Source organism: Salmo salar, chromosome ssa24 (assembly GCF_905237065.1).
Source record: "Salmo salar chromosome ssa24, Ssal_v3.1, whole genome shotgun sequence".
Lineage (NCBI taxonomy): Eukaryota > Metazoa > Chordata > Actinopteri > Salmoniformes > Salmonidae > Salmo > Salmo salar.
The window spans coordinates 42,037,501-42,052,114 of record NC_059465.1 but is presented as its reverse complement, the minus strand read 5'-3'; the positions used below and the strand labels follow the sequence as shown (position 1 = coordinate 42,052,114).

The 14,614-nt window shown below is 40.6% G+C and overlaps 2 protein-coding genes across 3 annotated transcripts in view; both read right to left on the bottom strand.

Moving 5' to 3' along the window:
• The window catches only part of LOC106585923 (extracellular matrix organizing protein FRAS1), a 345,785-nt gene extending 339,494 nt beyond the window's left edge, over positions 1–6,291 (bottom strand). Inside the window, exons 1-2 of the mRNA XM_045706754.1 lie at positions 5,737–6,291; positions 1,801–1,832 (exon numbers count right to left, since the gene is read on the bottom strand). Coding sequence (XP_045562710.1) covers positions 1,801–1,832; positions 5,737–5,827 — 123 coding nt within the window. The 5' untranslated portion in view covers positions 5,828–6,291. The remainder of the gene's footprint in view (positions 1–1,800; positions 1,833–5,736) is intronic.
• A 1,912-nt stretch (positions 6,292–8,203) lies between these two features.
• Positions 8,204–14,614, bottom strand: part of mrpl1 (mitochondrial ribosomal protein L1) — a 23,435-nt gene continuing 17,024 nt past the window's right edge. For both annotated transcript variants that reach the window (XM_014172593.2, XM_014172594.2), the window contains 2 exons: positions 11,637–11,718; positions 8,204–8,384 (listed from right to left, as the gene is read on the bottom strand). In XM_014172593.2, coding sequence (XP_014028068.1) covers positions 8,281–8,384; positions 11,637–11,718 — 186 coding nt within the window. In that variant the 3' untranslated portion in view covers positions 8,204–8,280. The remainder of the gene's footprint in view (positions 8,385–11,636; positions 11,719–14,614) is intronic.

The following is a 14,614-nucleotide window of genomic DNA, read 5'->3' as shown; positions in this document are numbered from 1 at the left end:
GTGTCACGTCTGGAGGAAACCTGGCACCATCCCTATGGTGAAGCATGGTGGTGGTAGCATCATGCTGTGGGGATGTTTTTCAGCGGAAGTGACTGGGAGACTAGTTAGGATCAAGGCAAAGATAAACGGAGCAAAGTACAGAGAGTTCCTTGATGGAAACCTGCTCCAGAGGACTCAGAACCTCAGACTGGTGCGAAGATTCACCTTCCAACAGGACAACGACCCTAAGCACTCAGCCAAGACAATGCAGGAGTGGCTTCGGGACAAGTCTCTGAATGTTCTTGAGTGGCCCAGCCAGAGCCCGGACTTGAACCTGATCTAACATCAATGGAGAGACCAGAAAATAGCTGTGCAGCGACGCTCCCCATCCAACCTGACAGAGCTTGAGAGGATCTGCAGAGAAAAATGGGAGAAACTCCCCAAATACAGATGTGCCAAGCTTGTAGCGTCATACCCAAGAATACTCAATGCTGTAATTGCTGCCAAAGGTGCTTCAACAAAGTACTGAGTAAAGGGTCTGAATACTTATGTAAACAAGATGTCAGTTTTTATTTTATACATTTGCAAAAATGTTTAAAAAAACTGTTTTTCCTTTGTCATTATGGGCTATTATGTGTCGATTGATGAGGGGGGGAAATTATTTAATCAATTTTAGAATAAGGCTGTAATGTAACAAAATGTGGAAAACGTCAAGGGGTCTGAATACTTTCCGAAGGCACTGTGGCTGTCACGTCGTGACCAGTAAAAGGGGTTATTTGTTATTGTAGTTTGGTCAGGGCGTGGCAGGGGGTGTTTGTTTTGTGTGTTTCGGTGTTTTTGGTTTATGTTCTGTTATCTATTTCTATGTGTTTATCTAGTTTTCTATTTCTATGTTGGGTTTTTGGCAATGACCTCCAATTAGAGGCAGCTGGTTGTCATTGTCTCTAATTGGAGGCCATATTTAGTTGGGTTAGTTTTCTCTTGTGTTTGTGGGTGGTTGTTTCCAGTATAGTCTGTGCACCTTACTGGACTGTTTTCGTCGTTAGTTTATTTTTTTAAAGTGTTTTCTTTAATAAAGAAAGAAGATGAGCACTTTATCCGCTGCGTTTTGGTCCAATCCTTACAACGCCCATGACAGTAGCTTCCTTCATAACCTTCTCCAACAGTGCTCAGACATCCACATAGCTTCCTTCATAACCTTCTACAACAGTGCTCAGACATCCACATAGCTTCCTTCATAACCTTCTACAACAGTGCTCAGACATCCACATAGCTTCCTTCATAACCTTCTACAACAGGGCCCAGACATCCATATAGTTTCCTTCATAAATAGTAGTAGGAGACAAGCAACCATTTCCAAAACAACCATCTAGGCTGCGACCGAAATGACACCCTCCTCCCTATTTAGTGCACTCCTTTTGACCAGAGCCCTATGGGCCCCAGTGAAAGGTAGTGCACTATATAGAGAATAGGGTGCCAATTGGGACATCTAATAGTCATATCCTCTTCTCTATTAATGATTCACAAAGTCAGCAGCAGCTATGCATTATTAACCAGCTACATCTCAGACAAAGGGTTGAGTGAAACAATCCCCCATAGATAGACAGTAGGAAGACACCGTCACCGTAACCCTGCTTTAGAAACACTACCTCGGGTAACACGTTCCTACATAATGTATGAGTTAATACACCGTGATAGATAATGCATCAGCACCAATGCGAAACGGGCCCGCGTCATCATTCTGAGACGGAAGAAGAGAAGGAGACAATAGAGACATAATGAAATGAAAGGGATGTGGGAAGGAATGAAGAAAACACTTACCGCAAACAGAGATCCCTGATAGACACATGCTCCTGTGGGAGTGAGGAGAAAACCACAACGTTAACATAAAGTTCAAAGGTCATTCTAGTACAATTACAAGTATGCACTTAAGGTCTTCTACCAACAGTTGAAGTCTGAAGTTTACATACACTTATGTTGGAGTCATTAAAACTCGTTTTTCAACCACTCCATAAATTTCTTGTTAACAAACTATCGTTTTGGCAAGACCTCAGAAAAGAAATTGTAGACCTCCACAAGTCTGGTTCATCCTTGGGAGCAATTTCCAAACGTCTGAAGGTACCACATTCATCTGTACAAACAATAGTACGCAAGTATAAACACCATGGGACCATGCAGCCGTCATTCCGCTCAGGATGGAGACGTGTTCTGTCTCCTAGAGAGGAACGTACTTTGGTGCGAAAAGTGCAAATCAAACCCAGAACAACAGCAAAGGACCTTGTGAAAATGCTGGAGGAAACAGGTACAAAAGTATCTATATCCACAGTAAAACGAGTCCAATATCGACATAACCTCAAAGGCCGCTCAACAAGGAAGAAGCCACTGCTCCAAAACCACCATAAAAAAGCCAGACTACGGTTTGCAACTGCACATGGGGACAAAGATCGTACTTTTTGGAGAAATGTCCTCTTGACTGATGAAACAAAAATAGAACTGTTTGGCCATAATGACCATCGTTATGTTTGGAGGAAAAAGGGGTAGGCTTGCAAGCCGAAGAACACCATCCCAACCGTGAAGCACGGGGCTGGCAGCATCATGTTGTGGGGTGCTTTGCTGCAGGAAGGACTGGTGCACTTCACAAAATAGATGGCATCATGAGGCAGGAAAATTGTGTGGATATATTGAAGCAACATCTCAAGACATCAGTCAGGAAGTTAAAGCTTGGTCGCAAATGGGTCTTCCAATTGGACAATGACCCCAAGCATACTTCCAAAGTTGTGGCAAAATGGCTTAAGGACAACAAAGTCAAGGTATTTTAGTGTCCATCACAAAGCCCTGATCTCAATCCTATAGAAAATTTGTGGGCTGAACTGAAAAAGTGTGTGCGAGCAAGGAGGCCTACAAACCTAACTCAATTACACCAGCTCTGTCAAATTCACCCAACTTATTGTGGGAAGCTTGTGGAAGGCTACCCAAAACATTTGACCCAAGTTAAACAATTTAAAGGCAATGCTACCAAATAATAATTGAGTGTATGTAAACTTCTGACCCACTGGGAATGTGATGAAAGAAATAAAAGCTGAAATAAATCATTCTCTCTACTATTTTTCTGACATTTCACAATCTTAAAATAAAGTGGTGATCCTAACTGACCTAAGACAGGGAATTGTTACTAGGATTAACTGTCAGGAATTGTGAAAAACTGAGTTTAAATGTATTTGGCTAAGGTGTATGTAAACTTCCGACTTCAACTGTACATCAATATTACACTAGGACCAGAGTAGGTAAGCGGTCTTACAGCGTGTGTGTCCACCGGAGTCAGTGAGGTTTACTTACTCTGAACTTCACAGTAGGTTGTTAGCCATTCAAAAAGTAAGCTGTGATTTAATAAACAATGGAGTGGCCATGATTCTACTTGCTCAATTGGAAGAGTTAATCGTTGAGAAAACAAACTATAGTTGCTGTGGCTGTGTGCACAGCAACTATACATCTGGAGCTGGGGTTGACAGAAATGACTGGGGAAATCTGATTTTGGGAAAGTGTCACTCTGAGAGTTGAACAGACTTCACACTGGAAGAGAACAACGGTGGTGTGTATGTGACCAACCATCTGTCGTCTGTCGACGCACACAGTGCATTCTGAATGTTTATACAGTTTACTATAGCATACTATAGTACTTACTACAGTGCCTTCAGAAAGTATTCAGACCCCTTGAATTGTTCCACATTTTGTTACGTTACAACCTTATTCTAAAATGGATTAAAAAAATTAAAATTCCTTCATCAATCTACACACTGCCATATTAGTGTTGTTTTAAAGGGGCTGCCATAGTAGTGTTGTTTTAAAGGGGCTGCCATAGTAGTGTTGTTTTTAAGGGGCTGCCATATTAGTGTTGTTTTAAAGGGGCTGCCATAGTAGTGTTGTTTTAAAGGGGCTGCCATAGTAGTGTTGTTTTTAAGGGGCTGCCATAGTAGTGTTGTTTTTAAGGGGCTGCCATAGTAGTGTTGTTTTAAAGGGGCTGCCATAGTAGTGTTGTTTTAATGGGGCTGCCATATTAGAGTTGTTTTAATGGGGCTGATATAGTAGTGTTGTTTTGAAGGGGCTTGCATAGTAGTGTTGTTTTGAAGGGGCTGCCATAGTAGTGTTGTCTTAATGGGGCTGCCATAGTAGTGTTGTTTTAATGGGGCTGTTATAGTAGTGTTGTTTTAATGGGGCCGCCATAGTAGTGTTGTCTTAATAGGGCTGCCATAGTAGTGTTGTTTTGAAGGGGCTGCCGTATTAGTGTTGTTTTAATGGGGCTGCCATAGTAGTGTTGTTTTGAAGGGGCTGCCATAGTAGTGTTGTTTTAATGGGGCTGCCATAGTAGTGTTGTTTTAATGGGGCTGCCATAGTAGTGTTGTTTTAATGGGGCTGTTATAGTAGTGTTGTTTTAATGGGGCCGCCATAGTAGTGTTGTCTTAATAGGGCTGCCATAGTAGTGTTGTTTTAATGGGGTTGCCATAGTAGTGTTGTTTTAATGGGGTGCCATAGTAGCGTTGTTTTAATGGGGTTGCCATAGTAGCATTGTTTTAATGGGGTTGCCATAGTAGTACAGCACCCCTGACTAAGACTACCTTAGTCCACTGAGCTAGGCATTCCTTAAGATTTTAGGTCTCAAGTAAAGTTACCGAAAAAGAAAACCTCTACAAATTGATTATGGCAGCCCCCTCTACAAATCTTTTTGGCTGTTATAATTTATTATAAAATATATTATTAAGCCTCACACATGCTTATAACAGGTAACACACAAACATACTTGCAGGCTGTCAGTAAAGTGTGATAGCCACAGGTCTTTCTCATTTATTGAATTCAAGTCTGACCGAGTCGCCCTGTGGGAGAGGGCACCAAATCTACAGCTAAATCTTATTGCCTTATGCTCCTGTAGAGACGTCTTACTGTGGCCTCACATTTCAATATCAGATGTCGGGGGTTATAATGCAATGTTTCCTAATTCATTTGACTGAACCATGATAGAATAAGGATTTCAATGATAAGGTAAAAGCCTAGGGTTATTATATTTGGGTTATAGTAAAGCAAGTTTATTTAGGCATGGGTGTGAGTGACTCCCTGTGGGGCATTTGTTCCATTCAATCTGAATCGGACAGATTGCAGATTAGGACGAGATTATAATGTCTGAATAGTAATAGGAGTCATTCAGATGCTGATTCTGAAATGGGACATTTCTCCCCTCAGGGAAAAGATAGCAAGGGAGCCAACTGGTTTAGATGTGATTATTAGACTGAGTGGTTCATACCTGTGTAATAACAGAATATAGCCATTTTTTTTACATTTTAGTCATTTAGCAGACGCTCTTATCCAGAGCGATTTACAGTAGTAAATGCATACGTTTCATACATTTTTTTCCGTACTGGTCCCTCGTGGGAATCGAACCCACAACCCTGGCGTTGCAAACACCATGCTGTACCAACTGAGCTACACGGGATAGCCTATTCTTTAACGTAATAATGCCTTGAGTTATATTTCTGTTTTAAAATGTCAGAACTAATTTGCCCAACCAGGTAGAATGTTTGATGCAGAAAATATATTTTGAACATAAACAGTCAAATAGACTACATATTGGCAACTTTGCGCAATCCACTAAATTTATAAAGAATAGACTCATAGCCTATAACCTTTTTCTAGGCATACTAGAGATGTTATTTCCATAATCAATGAATATATTGTTAATTCACTTGATTTAAGAGCCAAAATACCCACCTTGTATTCCTGGAGTGGCGGTGAGAATTCCAGCCAAAGCGGCTATGAAGATCCATCCTAAACCCATGTTCACCGCATGCATACAAGACATTAAATCCAACGGTGCTGAATGCAGTATCTTCCTAGTTCAAATCACACCGATTCTCAAATATAATTATTGGTTCCCGGAAGTTCCAGATAAACAACAACACCGGGAAAAGTAGGCAGTGTATGTTTGACCGGGCTAGAGAATAGTTGGCATGTTGAGCTACGCGTGAAGACAGCAGGTAGGACAAACGGGGACCCTCTCTCCCTCTCTGAAAAACGGTGCGGGTCTGGACTCTGGAGAAAACGGAATGCAGACGCAACTGTTCGCGGTCGGCGAAACTTCAAGACAAAAAAAACGCAGGTGTCACCGACAGTAGATTTAAAAGCGGTACACCATGACGACGGGCGAAAATCCCTCTGGAAACCATATGATTATCCAGTGACCTGCGCTGCGCAAGAAGCGGGCCGACGCTATAAAGTTACTTGCTGTACAGCCTCTCCTCTCTCCAAACTGACTCACTACACCGGGAGGATTAAACGCAGTAGGGATAGAAATGCATGGTGTGCCGCCTGCTCACAGTGAATACAAGACAGGGCTATGCATATGCCCCCATTAAAAAACGACAGCTAATTTACATATCTCTCATTCCGATAACGTCATGCTTGAACGGGCACAATATGATGGGCTACTACCATAATGTTATTATGAGTTCAAATCAAAGCAAATGTTATTGGTCACATACACATGGTTAGCAGGTGTTAATGCGAGTGTAGCGAAATGCTTGTGCTTCTAGTTCCGACCATGCAGTAATATCTAACAAGTAATCTAACAATTTCACAGCAATTACCTTATACACACAAGTGTAAAGGAATGAATAATAATATATAAATAAAAAATATATGGATGAGCGATGGCCGAACGGCATAGGCAAGATGCAGTAGAGAGTACAGTATATACATATGAGATGAGTAATGTAGGGTATGTTAAAATTATATAAAATGGCATTGTTTAAAGTGGCTAGTGATACATTTATTACATCAATTGTTTTCATTATTTAAGTGGCTAGAGATTTGAGTCAGTATGTTGAGTTCTATTATTAGGGGCAATGATGTAAGACGACATCAACACTCCTTTGGGAATACCTGTATTGTAGCTATTGTATTATAGTGTTTAGACATTAGGCATAAATAACATTGGTTACTGGATTAAATGACCACTGTGGTCAATCCCAGTCAAGTCAGAGAGCGCGCTCTAACGACAGTCTGAGCTGATATTCCTCGGGAGGGGGGGACGACGACGACCTCATCTTCAATCAACGGCAAAACGCTTTTTTTGTCCCCAGCCATTTGAAACCAAGAAAATAAATCCAAAAGACTCGTGGACTTTTCCATGTGAAAACAACAGTTTCCACTTCTGTTCCATGCATGCTTAGATCCTCAGCGTTCCCTCCAAGTGAAGTTATGTGCATCGCTGCGGGAAATAGGGGAAAAAAATAAATAAAAATCAGAACACTTTTTTTTATTAAATATGATTATTTTCACAAAAAAAGTAGTGCACTGGGCCTTTAATAGTTCCGTATTAGAGGACCGATATAGACGTCTGTAGCTGGGCACCCCCAAACATCTTCCCCGTGGCTATGGCTATGTGCAATGGAAAATGCTATTAAAAGAAGCCATTTAGATTGGGATTGGCCTTCTATCCAAATGCATCACCCTAAAAATGGTCTGAACTACTGTCTATCCAAAAGCCGATCATTGGGAATCCACGTGTTTATTCATTCATTCATTCACGTTCATGGACTGCCTACATCCAGACAGCTGATATTTAAGTGAGGCTCAGATTTGGGCAGACCATAATAATAGTTGTCCTGTTAATACATGTTAATACTGCCATCTGGTGTTGCAAAAGAGGAACTGTATTCAATCAGTGTATCATCACTGAACCATTCCCTGCCCTATACAATATTCTATTAATAGCAATTACATGTATAATGTTAGTTAGTGAGCAGACACTCCAATCCAGTAGTCTCCTTCAGCCATCCTTTACTCACAAGATCACATTCCATACCAGGGAACATTATCCAGTAGTCTCCTTCAGCCATCCTTTACTCACAAGATCACATTCCATACCAGGGAACATTATCCAGTAGTCTCCTTCAGCCATCCTTTACTCACAAGATCACATTCCATACCAGGGAACATTATCCAGTAGTCTCCTTCAGCCATCCTTTACTCACAAGATCACATTCCATACCAGGGAACATTATCCAGTAGTCTCCTTCAGCCATCCTTTACTCACAAGATCACATTCTATACCAGGGAACATTATCCAGTAGTCTCCTTCAGCCATCCTTTACTCACAAGATCACATTCTATACCAGGGAACATTATCCAGAGCGATTTAAAGTAAATTCAACACATGAAAAGGTCCACAAGACAGTCACGTAAAACATATCATCATACTTTATTCAATACAGTGTACACAGTCAGTAATACATAAAAATCACAAGGAACACTTCAAGCTTCCTTATCCGTTGGTGTTTTCTGTACGAGTTCTTCACTCTTAAAGAGCAAGGCTTCACTCGTCTGACTACTGACGATCGCTCGCTCTATGAAATGTCCTGCGGGGTTAAAGGGAAGAGAGAACGGCTGTCAGATATAGCTTGGCACAGTGCCTAGGTCTAGTCCATTGGTAGTGCTGCCGTCCCTAATCCACATACGCCCCGGAGCAGAGAGGGGTTCCATCCCCTTCCTGTCCCTCTAACCAGTCTTAAAAATGTTCCTTCATTTCATAATAAATAAAAATACTATGTAGGGAATTTCATGTCGATGTACCAATAGACAGCTGTATTTTAGTCTTCTGGGTTCTAAGTAGGGAATTACATGATGGATATATCAGTGGAGACCAGCTCTTCCAGGTCAATAGGAGACACCATATTTCTCTATATACTCAGCCAGGGAAAGGAAGAATCATGTCTAAACCTATTTAGGATGGTTCATTTTATAATTTGAGATTACCGTAATTTCCGGACTATTAAGCGCACCTGAATATAAGCGCACCCACTGAATTAAAAAAAAATATTATTTTGAACATAAATAAGCCGCACGTCTATAAGCCGCAGGTGCCTACCGGTACATTGAAACAAATGAACTTTACACAGGCTTTAACGAAACACGGCTTGTAACAAAAATAAATAGGCTTTAACGAAACACGGCTTGTAAAAAGTAGCCTACCAAGAAAGTCATTGCTCCAGACCATATTTCCTTTTCCAACAGCCAGATCAATTGCCTTCAACTTGAAAGCTGCATCATATGCATTTCTCTGTGTCTTTGCCATGATGAGGGTGACAAAATGACTACCGTAATCAGAATGATGGGAAGTTTGAGAGCGCGCGATTTAATCTAAACAGTAAACTAAAAAGTTGTTTGACCTTAACCCGTTCGGCAATTTCATTGGTCTAATGAAAGCTTCATGCCGCCAAAAAAACTGACCACATCACAGAATGCGTTTTGAAAGCGGGAAAAATTCATATATTAGCCGCATCATTGTTTAAGCCGCGGGATTCAAAGCCTGGGAAAAAAAGTAGCGGCTTATAGTCCGGAAATTACGGTAAGCTGAATTTATCTATCTATGATCTTCAATGCGTTTGGGAGCGATTGAGATACATTGTCTAGACACAGCAAAATATTGTCTATGTATAACGAGATCAGCAGATTTTAGGGAAATTGGTGTTTCCTTTGATTGACGAATTGCCTGGGCAAGCGGTTCAATGGATAATAGAAATAGCAAAGGACAAGTTGGATCGCCTTGTCTGCTGCTTCAAGTGATGCTGAACGGCGCAGATATTGCCTGTTAGAACTATGGCTGATGGATTGGCATAAAGTATTTTAATCATATGAATGAAATTGGAGCCAATTCCCATATGTTCAGACCAGAGATATTAACATTCTAGTTGATCAAAATCTTTTTCTACATCTAGAGATAAAGCAGCTGAATGAGCTGTTGTTTCTGATGAAGCATTTAAGATATGTAATAGTGGACGGAGGTTATCCGAAGATAAACATTTTTAACAAAAACTGCTTTGGTCCATGTGGTTTCGAGACGAGACGACGACATTTTGTAAAACAGTTTTATATTTTTTGTTAATCAAAAATAGGGGAAGAATCATGTCTAAAGTAGGGTGGGAACACAGTGGCTTCCTTACCTTTTCCTTATAAAAGCGGAATTAGTGCTGTATTCACATCTCTCCTAAATTAACCTTTGTGAATGGCTGCGTTAATCATTTCAAGCAATAGTAGAACTAATTGAGTCCAAAATGTTTAAATAGACCTCAGAATGAATACCGTCTAATCCAGATAATTTGCCTTTATTCATTCTATCCAATGTCCTTTTGAGATAATTGAGAGATTTTGTCTCCAAGCGAGATGTCTTCCACTGTTGAGAGAAGAGGCGTTCTTTATTATTGTAGAGAGGACTTAAGTCTGGCTTCGTTTGGATTTACAATCAGAGGTGTACAGTTCTTTATAGGAGCAGGAGAATATTTGATTGGTTCATTTGGTTTCTGACAGTAATTCCCCTGTTTCAGATTCAATAGTTACTATATTAGCTAATTGATCATTACTGCCTAACTTGGTGGTCAGTAAACGACTGGGATGATTACCATGGAATGAATGGTTCAGTCCAACCTAATGGATGGCAAATTCTGCTAGCTGTATTATCAATAAATGAAGTTCATAAATATATATTTTTTAAAGATGGTAGTTATTAATAGTTACGATGATCATACAATACTGATAACCTGATTGTTACATTGTGTCTAACATCATGTGCCTGAATGAGTTCTTGCCTTGTGCTTGCTAACATTCTACTGCTGGGTAAAGTTGTCCCTTGGCTCAGAATCAAAAGACAACTTCACTTCACACAGGTGTACAGATCCCCAGGTGTGTTGGATCTAGTGTCTGTGGGTATGTGTGTGTGTGTGTTAGTTTGCGTGTGTGTGTGTGTGTGTGTGTGTATGCGTGTCAAACGAAAAACTCAACGAGGTGGTTAAAGGCTGGCCGTCAGATTTTTTACGTTTACATTTTAGTCATTTAGCAGACGCTCTTATCCAGAGCGACTTACAGTAGTGAATGCATACATTTCATTCATTTCATACATTTTTTTTTAATATATATTATTTTTTGTACTGGCCCCCCGTGGGAATCGAACCCACAACCCTGGCGTTGTAAACACCATGCTCTACCAACTGAATCAACAGTCTATACAGCTGTCATTCTGTCAGGGGGGACAGAGTCTATACAGCTGTCATTCTGTCAGTGGGGACAGCGTCTACATTTTACATTTTACATTTGACATTTTAGTCATTTAGCAGACGCTCTTATCCAGAGCGACTTACATTTCATACATTTTTTTTCTGGGCTGGCCCCCCGTGGGAATCGAACCCACAACCCTGGCGTTGCAAACACCATGCTCTACCAACTGAGCTACAGGGAAGGTCTATACAGCTGTCATTCTGTCAGGGGGGACAGAGTCTATACAGCTGTGCATTATTGTACTCACATCTCTGTGGAGGCAACTATAGAATTAAATAAATAATAATTTACAGGATCTCTGTGGAGGCAACTCTATATTTTAAATGTGTCCAATAAAATACAATCATCATGGTGGTACGTACCAAAGATACCCAGCCGATGAGAACACACTTGCTGTGTGGGTGGAACCTAAGTTTGTATTGTTGTAGTCACATGGCTGAGGCACCATCATATGAATTTTAACCGTCTAAAGCCCAATGTGATATATGTCAGATTCACTTTAAAAAAGCCTGGTGTTTGTCAATTCAAATGAATGAATCATCATCACGGTAGGTACATACCGAAGCTAGCCGGCCGGTGAGAGCAGACATCCTCGACGACAGTCTGCATGTTGGCTATAAGCTGCTCCTTGGGCATGTCCAGCTGTGGGGAGGACAACAATGTTGAGCAGTTTTTTTTTTTTTCTGTTAGAAAGTAGACTCAGCGAAATGACATTGCTACTAGTAGCATCGTATCCATTGCTATATTAGTGAGATAATGTGATTTGTACTGAATACAAGGTAAACCATTGGATGGCTCTGACTGCATGTGTGGGTAACTCTCTGAGTAGACCCAGGAGCCACTGCGGCTCCTAACGAGTTCAGATTTTTTTATGGCCCCTAACTCGATCAAAGTTAGCCAACCCTGCACGAAAACATTGTGCCGTTCCCCTACCATTTCAAGCTTTAAAAAAAACAAAAAAAAAAACATATTACATAAAAGCAAGCTTTGCTTTTATACTGACTTACAAGACCATCAGGTTTGATTGAGTGAGCTGTTTTCTAGTAATGTGGTGCCTGCCTTTATTCCCTTAAACCTTTTTTTTTTATAAATACGTCATTGAGATTTATTTTAAATTTTTATAATAAACTTTTTTTTGTTGTCAACATAACAGGTGGTTGTGTGTTGGACACAGTGCTGTGAAAAAGTATTTGCCTCCGTCCTGATTTCTTTTTTTCACATTTGTCACAGTTAAATGTTTCAGATCAAACAAATTTTAATATTACGCAAAGATAACCGAAGTAAACACAAAATTCAGTTTTTAAGTGATAATTGTATTTATTAAAAGGGGGAAAAAAATCTATCTGAACCTTCATGACCCTATGTGACAAAGTAATTTCCCCCCCCCTTGTTAAATCATGAATTTACTGTGGTTAATCAAATTTTTTGGGAAAGCTGAGTCCAATTTCACTAGCCACACCCAGGCCTGGTTACTGCCAGACCTGTTGAATCAAGAAATCACTTAAATACAACCTGTCTGAAAAGTGAAGTAGGCCAAAAGATCTCAAAAAGCAAGACATCATGCCGCGATCCAAAGAAATTCAGTAACAGATGAGAAACAAAGTAATTGACATTATCAGTCTGGAAAGGGTTACAAAGCCATTTCTAAAGCTTTGGGACTCCAGCGAACCACAGTGAGAGACATTATCCACAAATGGAGAACATTTGGAACAGTGGTGAACCTTCCCAGGAGTGGCTGCCGGCCTACCGAAATTACCCCAAGAGCGCAGCGACGACTCATCCAAGAGGTCACAAAAAAACCCACAACAACATCTAAAAACAACTGCAGGCCTCACTTGCCTCAGTTAAGGTCAGTGTTCATGACTCAACCATAAGAAAGAGACTGGGTAAAAATGGCATCCATGGCAGAGTTCCCAAGGTGAAAACCACTGCTGACGAAAAAGAACATAAAGGCTCGTCGCACTTTTGGCAAAAAACATCTTGATGATCCCCAAGACTTTTGGGAAAATATTCTGTGGACTGAAGAGACAAAAGTTGAACTTTTTTGGAAGGTTTGCGCCCAGTTACGTCTGTCGTAAAAGTAACACAGCATTTCAGAAAAAGAACATCGTACCAACAGTCAAATATGGTGGTATTAATGTGATGGTCTGGGGCTGCTTTGCTGCTTCAGGACCTGGACGACTTGCTGGGATTGATGGAACCATGAATTCTGCTCTCTACCAAAAAATCCTGAAGGAGAATGTCCGGCCATCAGTTCGTGACCTGAAGCGCACTTGGGTTCTGCAGCAGGACAATGATCCAAAACACACCAGCAAGTCCACCTCAGAATGGCTTAAAAAACCCCAAATGAAGGTTTGGGAGTGGCCTAGTCAAAGTCCGGACTTGAATCCGATTGAGATGCTGTGGCTTGACCTTAAAAAAGGTGGTTCATGCTTGAAAACCCTCCAATGTGGCTGAATAAAAACAATTCTGTAAAGTAGAGTGGGTCAAAACTCCTCCACAGCGATGTGAAAGACTCATTGCCAGTTATCGCAAACGTTTCATTGCAGTTGTTGCTGCTGAGGGTGGCACAACCAGTTATTAGGTTTAGGGGGGAAATACTTTGTCACATGGGGCCATGAAGGTTCGGATAGCTTTTTTCCCTTAATAAATAAAATCAGCACTTAAAAACTGCATTTTGTGTTTACTTGGGTTATCTTTGTGTAAAATGTACATTTGTTTGATGATTTGAAACATGACAAATGTGCAAAAAAAAAAAGAAATCAGGAAGGAGGCAAATATTTTTTCATTAACAGCTGATTTTCCAGAGGGAAGTGAAAAAACAGAAACCCATTTAAGCCAATATGGTGTAAACTGGAAAAATATTCTTTACAACAGCTATGTTGGCTTGTAGCCAGCTAACGTTACAACAGCCTTGTAGCTAGCTAACATTTCAACAGCCTTGATGGCTTGTAGCTAGCCAATGTTACTGGTTAACACTAGTTGGCTAGCGAACTGGCAATAGCAGCCAAGGGGCGTTCGCCATCTTATTTGTTTGTGCTCAGTCTGTTTACACGCAAGTGTCAAGGCCAACAGTTCATACATATGACGTCAGCCATGTGGAAAACTTTCCATAGGAAAATATAGCTACCTTGCTTTGCTTGTGGCTTTCCTCTCATACAACTGGTGTTAGCTAGCTAGCTACTAGCACTGTTGCTGCGCAGCCCATGTGCTTTGGTCCGGTTTTAGAACTCATGAGATTCGGCTGAAAATATGTCAGAAATGTAACAAAAAATGGTAGCACATCATTGGACCGAAATGAGCACGAGAGCGATAAATTATCAATTTAATTAAAAAAAAAAAAAAAAACTGTTGCACCTACAAATTGAGTCAATCTGACATTTTTAATCCAATGGTCACTTTATGGATGCTATAATCTGGTTTTAATCCGAGGTCTAGAATTTGAGCACATGGGCGCAGAAAATACTCTGAAAACTAAATTGCTAACGACCCTGTTAAAAATCTGAAATATGGATTTCGGTAACTGCCGGACAGCTCA